We start from the raw sequence: 17,107 nt of genomic DNA on the forward strand, positions 1-17,107 counted from the left end.
AAGAATTAAATTATTGGGATACCCAGCTTATTGCTAGCTGCAGCCTCCATCCACTGTAAGGCAAGCTACAGACTGGGACAAACAAATCTACACTGTGCGAGGCTCTCCCAAGACCACATGCTGACAACTAAAGCAGCCAAATGTAGAACATCCAGTGCCAAGCTGTACTTTCCTCTTTATATCTAGATGATTAGAACAGTCTAAAACCTAGAAAGAAGCTTCTTCCTTTAGATACGAGTGATGCTGAATAAGCCCACTTGATGATAAAAGAAAATATTGTTTATGACAGCTACCAAACTCCAGAGAGCAGCATATTTTAAATTAGAGGGCTGTACCTACTCATAAAAACAGGTATTTCAAGGACAGCTTGCTTATGCTTCCCAAATGAAGTGCAGGTGACATGCACAGCTATGATATTATGACTCAGACAAGATGCTAGCTCCTCTGAGAGGCTTCCTGATTTTGGAGTAGGAAGAACACAGGAAGATGTAAGAAGCAAAAGTGAAAAAGGCTTTTGAAAAAAGCAGATTATCCATATTCACATCCAAAGGTATCCTGGAGAGCTGGAGCGATGTTTCAAACTGCTGGAGCAAGACAAAGTAACCCAGACACCTACACAGCTCCAGGACGACAACTTGCAGGAGTTAAGAGCACTGATATCCTGACTCTGATTTGTGCCAGTGTTTGTTTACTAAAAAGACGGATCAAGATGACACCAGTAACAGGATTGGGCAACGCTGCAGGAGTGAATGGAGGTCACTGCTGTTACAGACTTCATCTCTTGCATTATATTTGTGCTCACATGAACCTACTGCCTCTGGACCTGGCAATTTACACCTGTGTACTGGAACACAATTTGCACCATTTTCTACTGCCAGAAAGCAGTCAAGACTTTTTGCTCTTATCTCTGAGGTGCACTGTTACTGAACTGAAGGAATCTGATCTTCAGTCAAAAAGCAATGCTAAAAACTGAGCGTCAAGGGAAAAAACCAGTAAGGAAAGCTCACTCTGATCCACACATAAAGGGGTTTCCTGTGTGCAAGAATCGTTACAACAGATAGAGCACATTTTAAGTCTCAATGACATTCTCAGTCCTCAAGAGAAGAGCAGGCAGCCTTTTATTCCCCATCTGGTGGTCGTTAACTCTAGAGCACAAACCTCAGAGTACGTCACCAGTTCTATTCCATCCCTCCATTTTGTACATGCTGCTTGTGTTGAATGAATCATACCCTCACACGGATCTCCACAGAGTTCCTGCTTCCAGTCTCCCAAAAGGCTTGATTAAAGCAGAGAGGGCTCATCTAACTCCTAAGTGTACCTTCTCTGGCAAGTTAAAACTGCTACCTGCCCATCCCAGCCGTTTTATCTCTTCAATAATTGACCTTACTCACACACTCACTAACATTCACAAACTGGCAGAAGACATAATACACTCTTCCTATTGCTCAAGACGCAGTTAGGAGACGCTCACACCAAGGTGGCATTTATGGTGCAAGAGACTCACCTGGGATGTACTTCATACCGGAACCTCACATACAGACCAGGAAACCACTGATCTCTCTGCTGTAAATCCAGTTATTTCGCTAATTGCGTAACCCAGCACGCAACATTTCAGGATTTATGAAATAATTTCGTCCCATAGAAAAAAAGACACTTTAGCTCCTGAGTTCCGCATTTAAGAAAAATTACAACATATACTAAAACTGCAGAAGCTTGGAGTTTGGTTGGGGTTTTTTTGGGTGGGGGGTGGGTACAGCTCTTTGCTCACCACCTTAGTCTTCAGCTGCAGAGAGAAATAGAACTCAAACCCAAAAGTCCAAGTTAGAACTGAATCTTAGTCCCAGCCAGACAGCTATATGTCTATTCCTGTGCTGGAAGAAATTGCTCCCACTCTGTTCTTGTTTCTCCATCTCAGAGAAGAGCACAGTACTCCCTCTTCTCCCACTGTGTTGCCTATTTAGACAAGTATGGCCTTAGGACAGGATAACAATGTATAGCACAAAGGACCAGGCACAGCATGTATGTGTAACAACGTCCCTCCCCAGCGCTTCCTGCCTTCAGCTTCAGAAGAGTCTCTCTTCACCTTCACACACCTGGCCAGAGCACCAAGCCATACAGATGACAGCTGGCAAGAGAGCATCACACAAAACCAGAAGCTGGAATAAGAATTGCCAGTTTATTTAGCTACTAATCTCCCTAAGGACAAAAAACTTCATCCACTTGCGTACACTGCAGAGCAGATGAAGGCAGACAGCCCTCCTACCTGGTTATATCAGGTCTCCAAACCAGCTCATGTCACAAGCTATGTCACAGAGTGTCTGTCCCCTGCCACCACCTGGACTTTCCTCCTCCTAGAACTCTGCTTACACACCACAAGAACAGAAACCTTAGTTGTGCTACCCTCACTCCAGAAATCTCTGCGTTTCAGTTAAAAGACCACTACATGTTTCTCAACTCTATCTCCAGATACTTAAAAATCTACAACAGACACTTCACATATTTCAAAGGGAAAAAAAGAACACAGAAGGCAAGAGCCCACTTTTCTCTCAGCCTCTCCCCTTAAAGGTCTTTTTAGGCCACCTCTCCAAAACAAGAAACTGCAACCTCAGAGGAAGACGAGCAGCTGTTTTGGAAGTCTGGCCCTTGTTCAAATAATGGAATATAAGCCTTGAGCAGTGATACATTGCCATCAATAACAGTTCAATGAAAGCACATTGCCCTGGCCCTAAAACACAGGTCATCTATTCCACATCACATACAAAGGAAAAGCTAACACGTTGTCATTCAAATTGAAAAGATGAGCAGAGGCAAAGTGGCAAATAAAGGAAGAAAAAAGGTCCTGGATAACACTTTACAAGATCATATGCTCACGTGTCAGAAGCAGTGTTAGGCAATAGACCAGAGAAGTGACAAATGCCAGGGAAAAAAAAAAAATCAAAAAGCTGTCCATACTTGCTCCATACATACCATATTGCTCCAGTCCTGTTAATTATTTTCTTGACTTTTTATCACGAAGCCACGTCTCTGCTTAATGTCTAAAAAAAATTCTTTCTACAAATTCTTAAAATTATTCCATGTAGACACTGGCACACATCTTCCAGCTGCACCAAACTGACAGACATTTGGATGGAAACAAGGCAACTTTCAATCCTGTGCAGTACACACTGAGTAATGGAATGAGCCAAACACTTGAGAAATCACAAAGCATTTGGTGAAACTCATTCCAGAGCAGCCAGATAAACAGTGCTCATGCATTAGCCCAGTGGGTTTCAGACAGGACAAACCGTACGAGGTCTTATCCACGCCGAACACAAGACCTCATATTTCATTTGTTCCTATTATTTACTCCTTAATACAACAAAACGTTCTACTACTGAGGTCTCAGATGCTTCCTGCAAAAATCAGTAAGACTGTGCAAATGAATCATTAGGATTTCAAAACAAGCAGTAAGTAGTAAAAGCCACTAGGGTCTTTTCAGAAAATAACTTAAAAAAATAGCATGACGGGAGAAAAAGATTCTGGAGAATCAGAACTATGCCTTCATAAAGAATTGTGTCTTGCTTCCCCAAATGAAGTTGTACTATCTGCTAAATACCATGTGTCTGTAAGAGCCTCTGTCAGCTGTAGAGTGCAGCTGATGCGACGTAACAGGCATTTAGCTAGGATTTCTTCACCATGGAGCACGTCTTTAACGGACACAGATATGATCTAGCCAAAGATGAGTTACATACATCGATCAAAATATTTTAGTGAAGCTCCAAGTACACTCCAAGCTTTCCTCAGGCAGAAATCAATCTCTCTTCAGTCATGGAAAGATACAGCCAACTGCAGAATCACTCTGCTACAGCACTGAATTCCATGAACACCCATCTGTCTTTCGCAGGCAACCATCTATGTTGAGCAGAATTATGAAGGAGAAACATCTTCCTCTTTCGGTGGGCACCATGAAGCTCAGCAGTCTGCAATACCGCTAGAGAAGGAAGTCATTGTCTTCATAACATTCCCTAAAAAACCCCTTCTCTGACGAAGGTATAAGATAAAAATACAGACATGCACACCCACACAGCTCACAACTGCACAAAGCATATGGGAAGCTTCTGAACATGAACAAATAGATTCACGTCAAAAATATCGATACGGAACCCAAAAAGATCTAGTGATCAGAAGCTTTGTGGGAAGCAACTTTTGGCACTAAGATCGACAGGAACCTTATAATAAAACAATTTCCCAATGGCCTGATGCTGTCCCTCTTTACCCTGCAATCATCCCAATTTCAGAAGTTACCAGTCGTCAAACTTAAAACGGGATTTACGTACTTTAGGTGGAGACACAGGTTGTTTTTCTTGATGAGGTATTGTCTGCTGATGCTGAATGACAAGCACCTACGCTAACTTTCCTGCTACGCCTCCCATATTTGAGCCTGCACTGCCCCCATCCCATCAAGATATGCATTTCAGACATTTTCCAGCCCCCGTCTCCAAAGCTTTCCAAGACAGGAGCGAAGCACGCTCCATGCTCTCTTGTCCTTGTGACTCCTTCACGTTGGGAACTGGCAGTTTCAAAAGGCACAGCAGCTGTCAGTACAAGTTAATTGTCCACGCTGACTACTACTGCGACCATGTTCAAGTGAAGCTGTTGAGATTTAAGTAACAGCTACAAACAAGGGAAACTTCCCCAGGGTGAAGCAACAGTATCAGACACAGCATTCACCAGAGCTGTCTCCCCGTTTCTTCTTTTTCACGCGGAGTATGTTATTCCAGCAGACAAACAGACCTCGAGATGACAGAAAACATCACTACAACTTTGTGATAACACTAGCAAATTTGTGAGGCAAACCTTATTTGAACCGCTGACCTCCTTCTACTCATCTTTCCTCATTCCAGGACCTCATCTCTATCCTTAGCTACTAATAGGGAAAGTAATTGCCAAGATCTCCCACTTCCCCCAAAGTATCAGGTCTGATCTCCACCTGTTGTGCTGGAGGATCTCCCAGAATATTGCTTATTGCAAGGACTGGTACAAAACTGTATGTCTTATCATCACTCCTGATGACACTGCAACACAGATTGAGGTTTAACAAACCCCTACGTTTGTGTCAAAGAAGCCCAAGAACCATTGATGTGAAGTAGGTGTTACAAAAGAACACGTTTCAGGAAGCCCGACTGCAGCTCCACACTCTCCACTTCCATTCTTAAGTCTGGAGCTCTCATTTGTTCATTGGCTAAGTAGCTACAGAAGTCAAATTTAGAAACCAAATTTCAACTTGAAAATATGCATGTATGCTTATATTTCTAAATCCAACAACGACTTTCTACTGCTCTTTATACCTTGCATGCGACAAAAATAAAAATCTAAGTTCCCCTTTCTTTTCATGTCACCTTCCAAATGTCCTAGCTCTCACTGTGACACCAGAAGATACTACTGCAGTTCACTCCTTCTGCTCATTAGTTTAAAAAGCAAGCATTCGAGATGAAAACATTTCTAACTATAAATCTGATTAAATCCACTGGAACTATTTAATATTTATGTCAGCCAGGACATTTTGAACAAATGCTGTGCTAAAAATACTGTAGTCTCATACACACCAGGAAACCACTACTACAACTTGTTCAGCTGAACTGCAAAATATCAGGAGCCTGTGGTAGAGAAGGCACTCTCTGCTCTGCCCAGAACAGCACTTCAACACTGTATTAATTCCAGTGTTCAACCAGTGACAGGCAGTGGAAGCCACCAGAGGCACACACGGTGGGAGCTCCCCAGAGCACAGTTAATAGCAGAGTAAGGAACAGCAGTAACTGGGAACACTGTTTAAAGGGAATAATCCCACTCCAGCTGAGAACTGGGTTTTAAACTGATTTTCTAGCTGTTCTTTCAGCAGAGCAGGTCAGCAGCAAACTCACTGCTGAGACTACAGCAAGTCCATACCCTTCTCCTGTTCTCCCAGCCGGAGGAAGCATTCTGATATCTAATGATGATACATATTTAAAGGCTGACAGTGCTAAACAGCTCAGAACAGATAGTCGTGCAGGAAGAAGCTACAGCCAGAGGTATTTGCCATACGCTGCTGTCTCAGTCAAATGAAAGCCCCAGAAAAGCAAGGTGATAAACACTGTTTTCTACAACAAATATCCTCTCTCAGATCCGCAAACCTAAGACACAGTCCTTCAAAACTGCAGCCAGGAGCTGAATACATAACACTAAATAGTAATTTGCTCCCATGTTTCAGTGTGAGGTTTTCTATAAAACTTGGGGCAGTTCCTATAAAACTAGTGGCTGCAAAGGCAATTCAATTTAATAAGCCAATAAATATTTCTGAATGACTGCATGTCTTAAAAGGATATAAGAGATTATATTAGCACAACCAGCTCAAGCAAACTTGAAAGAGAAACTATCCCATCTTGAAAAGCCAAAGAAAAAAAAAAATCTGCAGTGATTTCTATGTTAAATTATTCTTTTCTTAAATAGTTACTGTATCATTAAAGCCCATCCCTGCAGGGCAGTAACAAAAAAAAAAAAAGCAAATACACCATCAGATTTTAGCAGAACTACAGCAATTTACAACACCAGTAAGAATCTGACCCAGAGCCTCTCTCTAATAGGGCAGTGGCTTGTGCTATTTCAGCAGGTATTACTTTAACAGGAATCCAGTGAAATCATTAACAGAGGAATTTGAGTCAATGAGATGTTAAGTACTTGCTATAATTACATATTATTGCAGTTTCTGCTGACAGTGCAACTCAGGAGGTTGGAATTCAATGAACTATCCGACAAATATCCGAAGTCACAGTTGTAAATAAAATTAGATCTGAATTTGCGTTCAATCATCTTTATGAGCCGAGTGCCTAATTTAGGGGAAGCCATGTAAAAAGCCACACTTTTATACTGGTCCCCTGGTTAAATTTTTGTCATGTTTTACAAAGTAAACAAAGTAGCCCTGATAGCATGTTAATAACAGATATCGTTTAACAGTGTAGTAAAAGAAAAAAACATCTTAAGAAAATCTGCTAGAAGTAGGAAGCGCACAGGCCATTAACCCCCGAAACACATCTTCCAGCACATTTAGTTAATTCTGCTGAGTTTTAACAAAAACAAAAGTTGGCTGCAGCTAACAGAAATGCATTCAACTCCCCACTCCCACAAGACACCCATTAAGTTTTAACCTGAATGCTGAATGTGTCAGAACAATTAACACAACAGACCTCAAGGTCTTTAGCAAAGCCCTTCTGAGGCCGATGCTGGGAAAACAGATGCAAGTAACTTCGCAGCACATGCTATTTAATAGCAGCTTATCAACAATACATTTCCTTACATTTCTGAGAGGTGTCAGAAATTATCTATTTACTTCGGAGTACCCTCACTTGTAACAATCTGAAGATTCCTACAGCAAAGCTACGCTTCACGTTCCCCAAGCCCCATGATAGATTGCTGTGAAGGTATTGAAAATCAATGCAGAAAGAAAATTAAGTAATTTTGCAGAGATGGGGGTCTGACGTTAAATATTTCTAAAATAAAAAAGCTTAAGTGGTTTCAGACTTAAAACTCCGGCGGGTATTGTTCTGAGGCTGTGGGCAGCGCTGACAATGCAGCTCATCCCCCAGCACTGCAGTCTGGAAGGGAAGGCAGGGAGTGACTCAAGGCTTGTGTTGGAAGGAACAAATTACATTCTTCAGGATTTGCATCTCCGTGTATCACAAAAAAAGAAAAAAAAAAAAAAAGGGAAAGGAAATTTTCAGTGGAGATATCAATCTGCATCTAAATACCGTTAACTACCTTTTGTATTTTGGATCCCTTGCCAAACATTTGACATTTAAAGGCGCCGGTGAGGACATGCTCCCAGGGAACTTAAAAGACAGTTTCACCCTGACAATAGAGCACAGGAGTTTTACTTTCAAGCCTCCTAACTTCATCAAGTTTGTTTAGCACAGTGGCTCTAACAGCAGCGTGAAGGTACGCAGAGCCCTGTGTCAGAAGTGGCCCTGCTCTCCTTCAAAGAAACTCTCACCCATCCAGAAGGCGCCAACAGAACAGCACCAGGGAAGAGCAGATCTGGTCTCCCACAGACTGTTTCACAACCATTGAAAATTCTTTAGGATCTCTGTTATGTTGCTTTTCAGTTTTTCAGCATTTAAATCACCCCCACCTTTGATGCACACAGCTCTATTATACACAAACCACGAATTTAAGGCAAAACACCAAGCGTGCTGCAATTCCTTAACTCGGAAGGCATCTGTTCAACACTCTTGCTATTTCACTTTAATTTCCCTCTTGCTCACTCCCCTTCATATCTTCACCCTGGCATATACAGAGGTGCCATATGAGCTCTCAGGCCAACATAAAAAAACCTGCCAGTTTGTGATAAGAGGCTGCAGCAGCAAGGACTTCTTTTCCCCCCCCTATAAAAATTCACTGTTAAAGCAAGCCCCTCCTTCAAGCACGTTTGACTTCCAGAAGCCACCTCTATGAGGCTGGACAATCCAATCCACATTTGACTCCTGTTAATATACTGTAATGGTTACGACACTGATACTGGCCTCAAATTGCCCCATAACATTACTGGTCAAGTCAACCAGAGGAAAAAAATCCACTGCTCAGGGTGATGCCTTCACTTTCTGCACAAAACCGTTCTGGATTTCACACGAGTTGTGATCACAGGCTGATGAACAGCCGAGGCACTAACAGGAGTGAGTGGAATTTAGTAGCTTTGGAACACAATTCGATTATTTTGCAAACAAAAGTAATTTTTATCTGCTGCACTCTGCAAACACAATGGGAGAACTGAAAGTCAAGATAAATTGCTTTTAGTCTCAACACTGTCCTCAGTAGTAAGAGGTTGTTACGTTCGACCTTAATAACAAAGCTCTCAAAGGCAAAACTCAATAGAATCCAAACAGATTTCGCATCTGAAGTGATCTGCAATTTTTCCAAGTGAGCAAAAAAAAAAAAATAATCAGAATGATTCCCTCCCTGAGTACATGGTTGTAACTCTACATTCACGTCTGTGAAGAAGGGGTCATTTTCACTGCTCAAGCTCTACCTGCAAATGACAGTTTTAGACTATCATTTCTCTTCTACAATGCTGAAGGCTATGAGGATGCTACTCGCAAAAAAGGCTTGCTCTTTCAGCACAATATTGTTCTCAGGATGGTTTGCAAACAGGCACTGCTAGGACTGAGCATGGAAAATTCTTTGCAGTGCGTACTGATACTAAAAATACAGTTAAGGTGAAAAAAAATACCCACTATGGCCAAATTAAACAGGAGGGAGAATCTGGATATTGAGACGGAATGCAATTACCCAAGTTGGAATTTGCCCAGGACACTCTTGCTTAGAACGATCTGGCTATTTAATGACAAGAAATAGCCCGGAACACATATTTACTGCTGGCATCCTCCCTCATACCAAACGCTACCCTGCTATCAATGGAAGGGGTGTGTAATCAGACCCGAGCTCTCGGATACAACCAGGGTGCTCCTGGGTGACCTGCAATGGACCAGCAGGTCCACCCCCACCCACCTTACTCCAGCTGCAACAACCTCTGTGATCACAACAAGAGGCAGAATGTCCATCCACCCAGACAGGAACACCAGCAACAACAGGAAACTTCACAGTACTTAAGCTGCCCTAATACTGATACACTATCCAGAAGTCACCCAAAACATTCTTTATCAACAAAAATGTTTACTGCTGGTACGTTCAACACTTGGAACGAGTCAGTACCAGCCCCCAGAAAAACTTGCCTTCGCCCTAACGTGAAGAGGAAAGGCAGCCTAAAAGGAGACTTTGGCTCTACTGTTAAGTGCTGCCTAACAATAACCAAAGTACAAACCAATTTTAAACTCCTGGGAAGTACTTCGATTCCTACGACTCACTCCTCATCTTTGCCACTAAATAGGATCAAAACAAGAATAAAAGGGCGAAAATCACCGCTCTGTCTAAATGAGAACCACTGTCCTCAGATCCACGCGCGACAATTCCTGACACAGAAGCCCAAAGAACTCCTGTGTAGAGGAAACAAGACTCAGAGCAAGCAGAGGTGACAGGTTTTCAGGAAAATCAGCCCTGGTCACAAGGTCAGAGAGGACAGTGTCTATTCTGCATTATTGCCTTAATGGGACTAACAGGGTTACACGCACCTTTCAGCGCTGAAAAGGATTTTGGATTTTAGGGGCCTCTTATCAGTCACAATGATGTTACGCGACCATCATAAAATAATTACAACAGGAGGAAAAGGGTGGAGATACCTACACACTGGTATGAATTTGTTGGTTAGGCTTGATTTACCAGGAATTCAGTTTTTCCATTAAGGTGTCTTACTTTCTGTACTGAATTCCTCCAGCACATGGTAGAAATAAAAACTGCTGTGTGCCTTAAACTCTTATAAAACAGCGCATGGTCACAATAGAAGAGAAAAATCTCTCTAAGAGGTGCACTGGAAGCTGGAGTGGACAGGTCAAATACGCATCTTTTCTCCTATGTAAATCAGCACATAACTAAAGCTTACCAAGGAGTACTTCTCCCTAAATAAAAATAATTCTTAAGCAAGTATTTTCCAGCATAGGAAGGCTAAAAATTCAAATACATGGTTATATTTAAGTTGCTTCAAGAGTTTCTCCTGTACTTCTTGGGAAACGCACTGCATCCTTTTTTCTGTAAAGAATTATTCATAGAGCCCTACACTATAGATTCAAAATGGAAATAAAAGTTCAAAAACCGCCTATTTGCTACTGCCCGCTCCTATTGCACACACACAACCACATTCCAATGAACTGACAGAAGGAAAGGTGCACACAAACATAGATTTGTAAATATTTACACGCAGAAGCCTACAAAGCAGCCAGGCACATGGACGTTGTCCAGGAAAGCGTACTAAAAAAAATTAGTGTAACTATAAGTCAAGCGGGTTATCTTCAACCCTTTTTTGTCATCTCCCACCTCAGCAGTCAGAGGACAGCTCAGAGCTCCTTACACATGGCAGTGACAATAACACACACAAAGGTAGGCGCTATGTCCTCAGCTCCCCTCTACCCTGCTTACGCCCTTCAATTTGTCACCTACCAACCTGGGGGGGGACACTGCAATTAGCCTGCTTCCTAGAAAAACGAATAAACAATCAGAAAAAGTTAGCAGCCATCAAGCTGATTAGAAAAGATATGAGTATGTATATATATATATGAATATAAGTATATATAGACATGTCAGTGTATATATTCATGTAAAAATATACACGTATATATAAAATTACAGGACTCCTATAATGTTTCTGAACAAAATTAACAGCTAACTTGCAAAGTTTCTGAAGTGATGCTGTCTACCTTTCTGGAATTGTCTACACTGCTTTTCTTCCTTTTTTTTTTTTTAAATGTGGGCTTTTATTTTAATTAAAAAGCCCCACCCAACAAGGTAAAGTTACATCAATTAAATAGCGAGGAAAGAAATAAGACTGATCTTAAAATGGATGCAGCAGACTCTTTTAAAAGAGCAACATGTTGCAATCACCTTTCATTTTAGGGGAAGGGAGGGATTCCCTGAAAGGAACAGAGACGGGGAGCAGTGAGGGGGGGGGGAGGGAGGCTGCGATTAAAAGGAAAAAAAAAAAAAGAAAAAAGAAAAAAAAAAAAGGTTGAGGATTTATTTTAGGTAAAAACTTTGCTTTCCCCTCGGTTAAGAAGGGGCTGGGGGCCGGGGATGGCCGCCCGGTGTCTCTGCAGAAGGCTGCTCTCCGGCAGCTCGGGGAGGAGGAGAAGGAGAGAAAGCCACACAGAAGAGAGGAGAAAAAGAAAATGGCGCAGAGACTAAGTCCCGACCGTCGACAAGGCGACTTTCCAGGGAGGAATCGGGGCCCAAAGGGGACCCCGGCAGAACCGATGGGCACGGATCGGGGGCCTGCGGTGCCCCCACTAGGGGAGGAAGGGGTCTGGGGGTGCGGAAGCCGGCGGGAAAGGGGGGTTTTTGGCGGCTCGATGGGAACAATGGGGCCGGTGAGCGAGGAGCCGGGACTTAGTCTCTGGGACGCCATGTCTGTGCGCGGCGCGGCCGGGCGAGGGGAGGGCAGCGCCGGGGCCACACTCACCGTTCGCTCGGAAATCCGCCTCGATCTGCGGGGAGAGGAGACAGGGAGAGACCGTGAAAAACGCCGTCCCGACTGGGGGGGGTTGTAATTTTTATTTTTTTTTGGGGGGGGTGCTGGTTTTTCTTTTTTTTTCTTTTCCCCCCTTGGGGGAGGCTGCTGATTTCCCCCCCCCGTTCCTTCATTCTCATTTTTTTTGGCGGAAATTAAATATCAAATGAGAAGGGCACGATTCCGTGGCTGGTGGGGGGGAAGGCGGGTAGGGTGAACCGTCCCTCGGCAACCGCACAGCTCCCGGGGTGACCCCCCCCCCGGAGAAGGGAGAGAGCCCAGGGAAGGTGCCCAGCATCCCCCCCCCTCCTTCTCCCACACAAGAGTCCCCTCTCCCTCACCGCCCCCCATCGGGTCCCGGGGGGCTCTCGGTGGATGGGGGCGCCCCAGCGCGACGAGGCCCGGTTGACAGGGCTCTCCCCAGACGCGTGGGCCACTCCGAGGGGAAGCAGGCAGAGGGCAGCAACCGGGGACGTCTCCCCTCACTGAAGGGAAGGCGGAGGGAGTATCAGCCGGGCCCCCAGGGCCGGCCCTGAGGGGGTGTAAGAGCCCCGCGGCCTCGCTGGTGAGGGGCCGGGGGTCCCCCGGGAGCGGAGCGGTGAAGGGGAGGGGGGGCGCTCACCTGGGAATCGTTGTGCAGCTGGTCCCCGCTCATGCCGGAGGGCGCGGGAGGCCGAGCGGAGCGTTAGGAGGGGAAAAAGAGAGGAGAGCCGAAGAGAGGAGCCGAGCCCGGACGCGAGGGAGAGCGCAGCCCTTGCCTCGCCGCCGTTGTGTAACAGACTAAGTCCTCGTTTCGGCGCACTGCGCATGCGCAACACCTTTTATAGGCGGGGCGGGGCCGACACGGCGCGAGGCAGGACGCGGAGGCGGGGTCCCGGGCAAAGCCAGTTAAGTCGTTTGCAGTCAAGCCACGCCCCCCACCGCGCGCACGAGCCGGCGAGATTTGCATACAGACCACGCCCCTCCCTTGCGCTCCCCCACTGAACGCACCCGATCGGGTTTTTACATATTTGGCCCCGCCTCTTCCTCATTCTCCTCCAATCGCGCGGCGAAAGCCCGTTGTCATTTGCATGCTCGACCCCGCCCCTCCTCCCCCCTTCCTCGCCGCCGGAGGAACCCGGCGCATTGTGTAAGAAGCCGTGCGCCGCCGGGCGCGCAGTGCGCATGCGCCCCGCCCCACCCTGCCGGCCGCCGGCCTCATTAGCATACCGAGCCCCGCCCCCCGGCCTGTCAGGGGAGCATGGCGGCGCCCACACGGCGGGAGGGGGTGGCGAGGGTGACCGTGTTCCACTTCGGATCCCGGTGATAACCGGCGCAGTTGCGTCGTGAGCGAGGCCCCACCGCCCCTCTCTAAAGAAACGGCCCGCTGGGTTTCCTCGGAGGCCCTCGGGGCAGGCCCTAGGCCCGGCCGCGGCCCGGTGGGCCTGCCCCCGATGCCCGCACGGGGTTTAACCGTGAAGCGGGGCAGGATGTCTCCTCACGGCAGCCGGGAGCTGGTTATGGCCGCGATTTGGGCTTCCCGGTCAATGCCGGGCAGGGCTGTGGTATGTGGAAACGTTGACGGTGTTGCCTGAGCTGGGTGACTCCACCCGACTTGAGTCTTCCCTCCAGATGGGCTCCAGGTGGGCTTGGGGCCTGACAGGCCTTTCTCTCCTGCCAGTTCTCAACAGGAGGAACTCCACAAGCTCGGTCGAGTCACACTCCTACAAAACCTGTACAGGCACAAATGGCCTCATGTGCAGTTTGATTTTGAGCATTTGAAAAAGCTGCAGCTGTGGGGTTCCCTTTGGCAGGAAAGGAGCCGAGCCTAGTGCACACATCCACCCTGCAGGGAGCCCAAGCGTGTGACTGACCTCTCGTTATTAGTCTGTGTATGTGACTGCATCAGGCTGGGACCCAGAGGCTGCAGTAACCACGCAGAGATTCCGTTGTGCTAGGCGCTGTACGGCTGCCCTGCATCCTGAGAAGACTGATGCTATGGAGGGATGCAGATCAGGCAGGTTTGGGCTGACGCTAAAGTCAAGGACAGCAATGGTGCATTGCAAATGAGAGCTTTCTGCTTTGAAAAGGGATCAGCCAGCAAGACTTTTCTTCCAGCATAAACAAGCCCTTTAATTTTTTTCTCTCACAAGGAAACAGAAGGTAAAAAGGAAACAAATGCTTTATTTTCTTTCACCTAATGTGAGATTGAATCGCGTACCTCCCTGGGAAAACACCACCCTGTCCCAACCCAAATCTGAAGACATTTATTTCTGTTCTGCAGCAGCTCTACTAAAGGGGTTTGCTTTTCGGTGCACTAAATGGCAGGTTTAGTATGCATGGCTGGTACATGTCTCACAGGACTGCCTCCAGTCTTCTTGGAGCTTCCATCCTGTGCTGCAACACAGACTGTACCTTTCCTCAGCTTCTTTACACAACCAGAGCTTTGATTTGACACTAAAATAATCTGGCGCTGCCAGGCTATCTGAAGAGATACATCAAAATGTAAGCAGCGACAGCAGCCACCTATTTGCACTGCATATTTATATCCTGTAAAGGGAAAACTCTGTCGCTTGCTTACAGTCTTCAGAAGAGGATCTGAGGACTTCCTTTTTTTACCAAGAGCAGGCAAATATTTCTGGCTCTAGAGCTGTTTATTATGCAAACTGTTTTAGTCACTGTTAGGTTTTTAAATATAAACATAATAAAAAGGCTGTTTCAGACACCTCTCGGGTTGGAAGCAGTGTTTGCCCCTAGCTCACAGGAACGAGATGAAAGGGGGCTTTGAGCCCCTCCTCGCTGCCAGCGGGGGTGCAGAGGCTGTGTCTGGTGATGCAGGACAGTCTGGGGACAGTCCAGCACCTGCATTTTGGGCACCAGAGATTCCTAAAAGCCGTTTCTTTGAAGCAGCAATTTCACTTTAAATCTTACATATGTCTGTCTCCCCAGGAAGCCTTGCTCAGGTGGCTGTGCGCTGCCACAAGAGAGGGACCAGCTGCAGCTGCCACCAGCCCCCGTCAGAGGCAAGGATCACTACTTCTGCTACGAGCTGCCATCTTCACAGGCATTTGCAAGCACCCGTTTGGTTGCAAAACAACACAGCCTCCGAACTGGCACACGAGAGGCTCAGTGCTGCCTGCAGGAGTCTGCTGACAGCCAGCTGGGAGAGCTCGGAGTGTAAAGGGAGCTGCCCTGTTCCTTAGCTCAGGTCCTCATAAAGACTGCTCCTAAATACATTAGTGACAAGCAACACCTTGTGCCACGGCTGTGAAATACCACTTGTATGATGAAGGAAGCCTCTGGCTGAGACATCTGTACCCAAACCAGGCAGAAGTGTCCCCCTTGGACCAGTTCCCATCGTTTTCAGGGTTCACCTGGGGCCTGACTGGAGCCTGCGAGGAGCCTCTACCCCGCTGTTTGATCCCCAGAGGCAGGGAGATATATAACTTGTTGAAAAACATATTAAACTGTAACACCTGTGTGGCCACATCTGTTGCACCAAGCTGTGTGACAAAAGAACCCCATCTGATCTCACCCCCTCCAATCCTACAACCTACACCATCACACTCCAGGAGTCTGCACAACCCTTGTCCCCTTCCCAGCTTCCATCCTTTGCTGCTGGGGAGGCTCTACCAAAGGAAGGAAAAGGTCCCTACAGGACTTGCTGCTGTGCAACCAGCCTTTTTCATCACAGAGGCTGGCGGTGAAGTGGTTAACATGCTTGGACATGCTTTCCTGCCAAGGCTGTGCACACCCCATCAAGATAAATGGGGGAAATTCACACCTCTGAGTGCTGTTGTCTCTCTCCCCATCTCTCCTGGGCTCCCTGGGACTGCAGTACATCACCATCAGGTTAATGTAGCCTAGGTGATTGCTTGCAAAAAGAAAGGGCTGGAAACTACGTGTTTAAATTAAATCATAAATCGTCCTGGATATAAAACCTGTAGGAAACCTTCCAATTCTTGATCCCGGTGAATTGTGAGATTTGATTTATTTGGTGCAGCGGGGACTTCTTGCTGTGCCTGTTTTGGGAGAGGGGTGCCTTTTTCCTGACCAGTTTTGCAGTCTTGTGTCAGGATAGGATCCTACCCCTTGCTCCAGCGTGAGTCCCTGCTCTTGTGCGTGGAGGAGATCTGTAAATGCAGGAAATCCCCTTGCCAGACCGGGCTTGTGGCTGCGCTGTGCTTGCAGGGTGGCTTCAGCCTCTGCTTCTACTGCTTCTCTCTGGATGGTGGAGTAGAGGTTTCAGGAGGGCAATAGCTTCCACAGACCTGCTTCCCTCATGTGGTGGTTGGACCGGTGGCTCTCAGGGAGGGAGAGCTCTGCAAAGGCTTTGCCAAAGGTGACCCCGTAGGCTGGACGGTGCTCCGTGCAGCAAAAGCAGGACTCCTGCCTTCCCCAGGCATCAGAGTCAGGGCAGGATCCGTGGGGTCATGGTGCCCAGGCCAAAACCAGGCTGTCCTAGGTCTAAGAAGCTGAAGGCAAATACAAAAGTGAGGCTTTAAGACCGACACAGGACACAAAACCTATACATCCAAATCCCTAAACCCTCCATAACTCTCTTTCCAAGCCATCGCCTTGCTTTTAACCTCATTTGAAGCCATTTACATTGTGTTCCTTCAGTTAATTCTCTTCTATATTCAACTTCAGGATAGGATACATTTCAGGTTTGCAAGTGAAACAGATTTGGTAATGAAATACATCCAGATCTTGATATTTTTGATTATGATATTAAAAGTTCAGGTCGTTCAGAGTGTGGAAAGAAAAACACAACACTGCCAACTTATGAAATTTTATTAGCAGTCCCATGCATGCAAGTTCACTTGTTTCATTTTCCTTGGTGTTATTTTGGAAGAATCTCTGCTTTTGTTAGAGGCATATGTATGCAAGTTCACTCGTTTCATTTTCCTTGGTGTTATTTGGAAGAATCTCTGCTTTTGTTAGAGGCAGCAGCAAGTTTCTAGCACTTATGTTTTAGGAAGGAAAAAATATATTTAAATACCAGGCTTC

The 17,107-nt window shown here is 46.1% G+C and overlaps 1 protein-coding gene across 1 annotated transcript in view; it reads right to left on the reverse strand.

Moving 5' to 3' along the window:
- Positions 1–12,810, reverse strand: part of TOP1 (topoisomerase (DNA) I) — a 67,382-nt gene extending 54,572 nt beyond the window's left edge. Inside the window, exons 1-2 of the mRNA XM_014941263.1 lie at positions 12,741–12,810; positions 12,071–12,095 (exon numbers count right to left, since the gene is read on the reverse strand). Coding sequence (XP_014796749.1) covers positions 12,071–12,095; positions 12,741–12,773 — 58 coding nt within the window. The 5' untranslated portion in view covers positions 12,774–12,810. The remainder of the gene's footprint in view (positions 1–12,070; positions 12,096–12,740) is intronic.
- Between the last annotated feature and the right edge of the window lie 4,297 nt (positions 12,811–17,107).

Source organism: Calidris pugnax, unplaced genomic scaffold (assembly GCF_001431845.1).
Source record: "Calidris pugnax isolate Ruff unplaced genomic scaffold, ASM143184v1 scaffold55, whole genome shotgun sequence".
Taxonomy (NCBI): domain Eukaryota; kingdom Metazoa; phylum Chordata; class Aves; order Charadriiformes; family Scolopacidae; genus Calidris; species Calidris pugnax.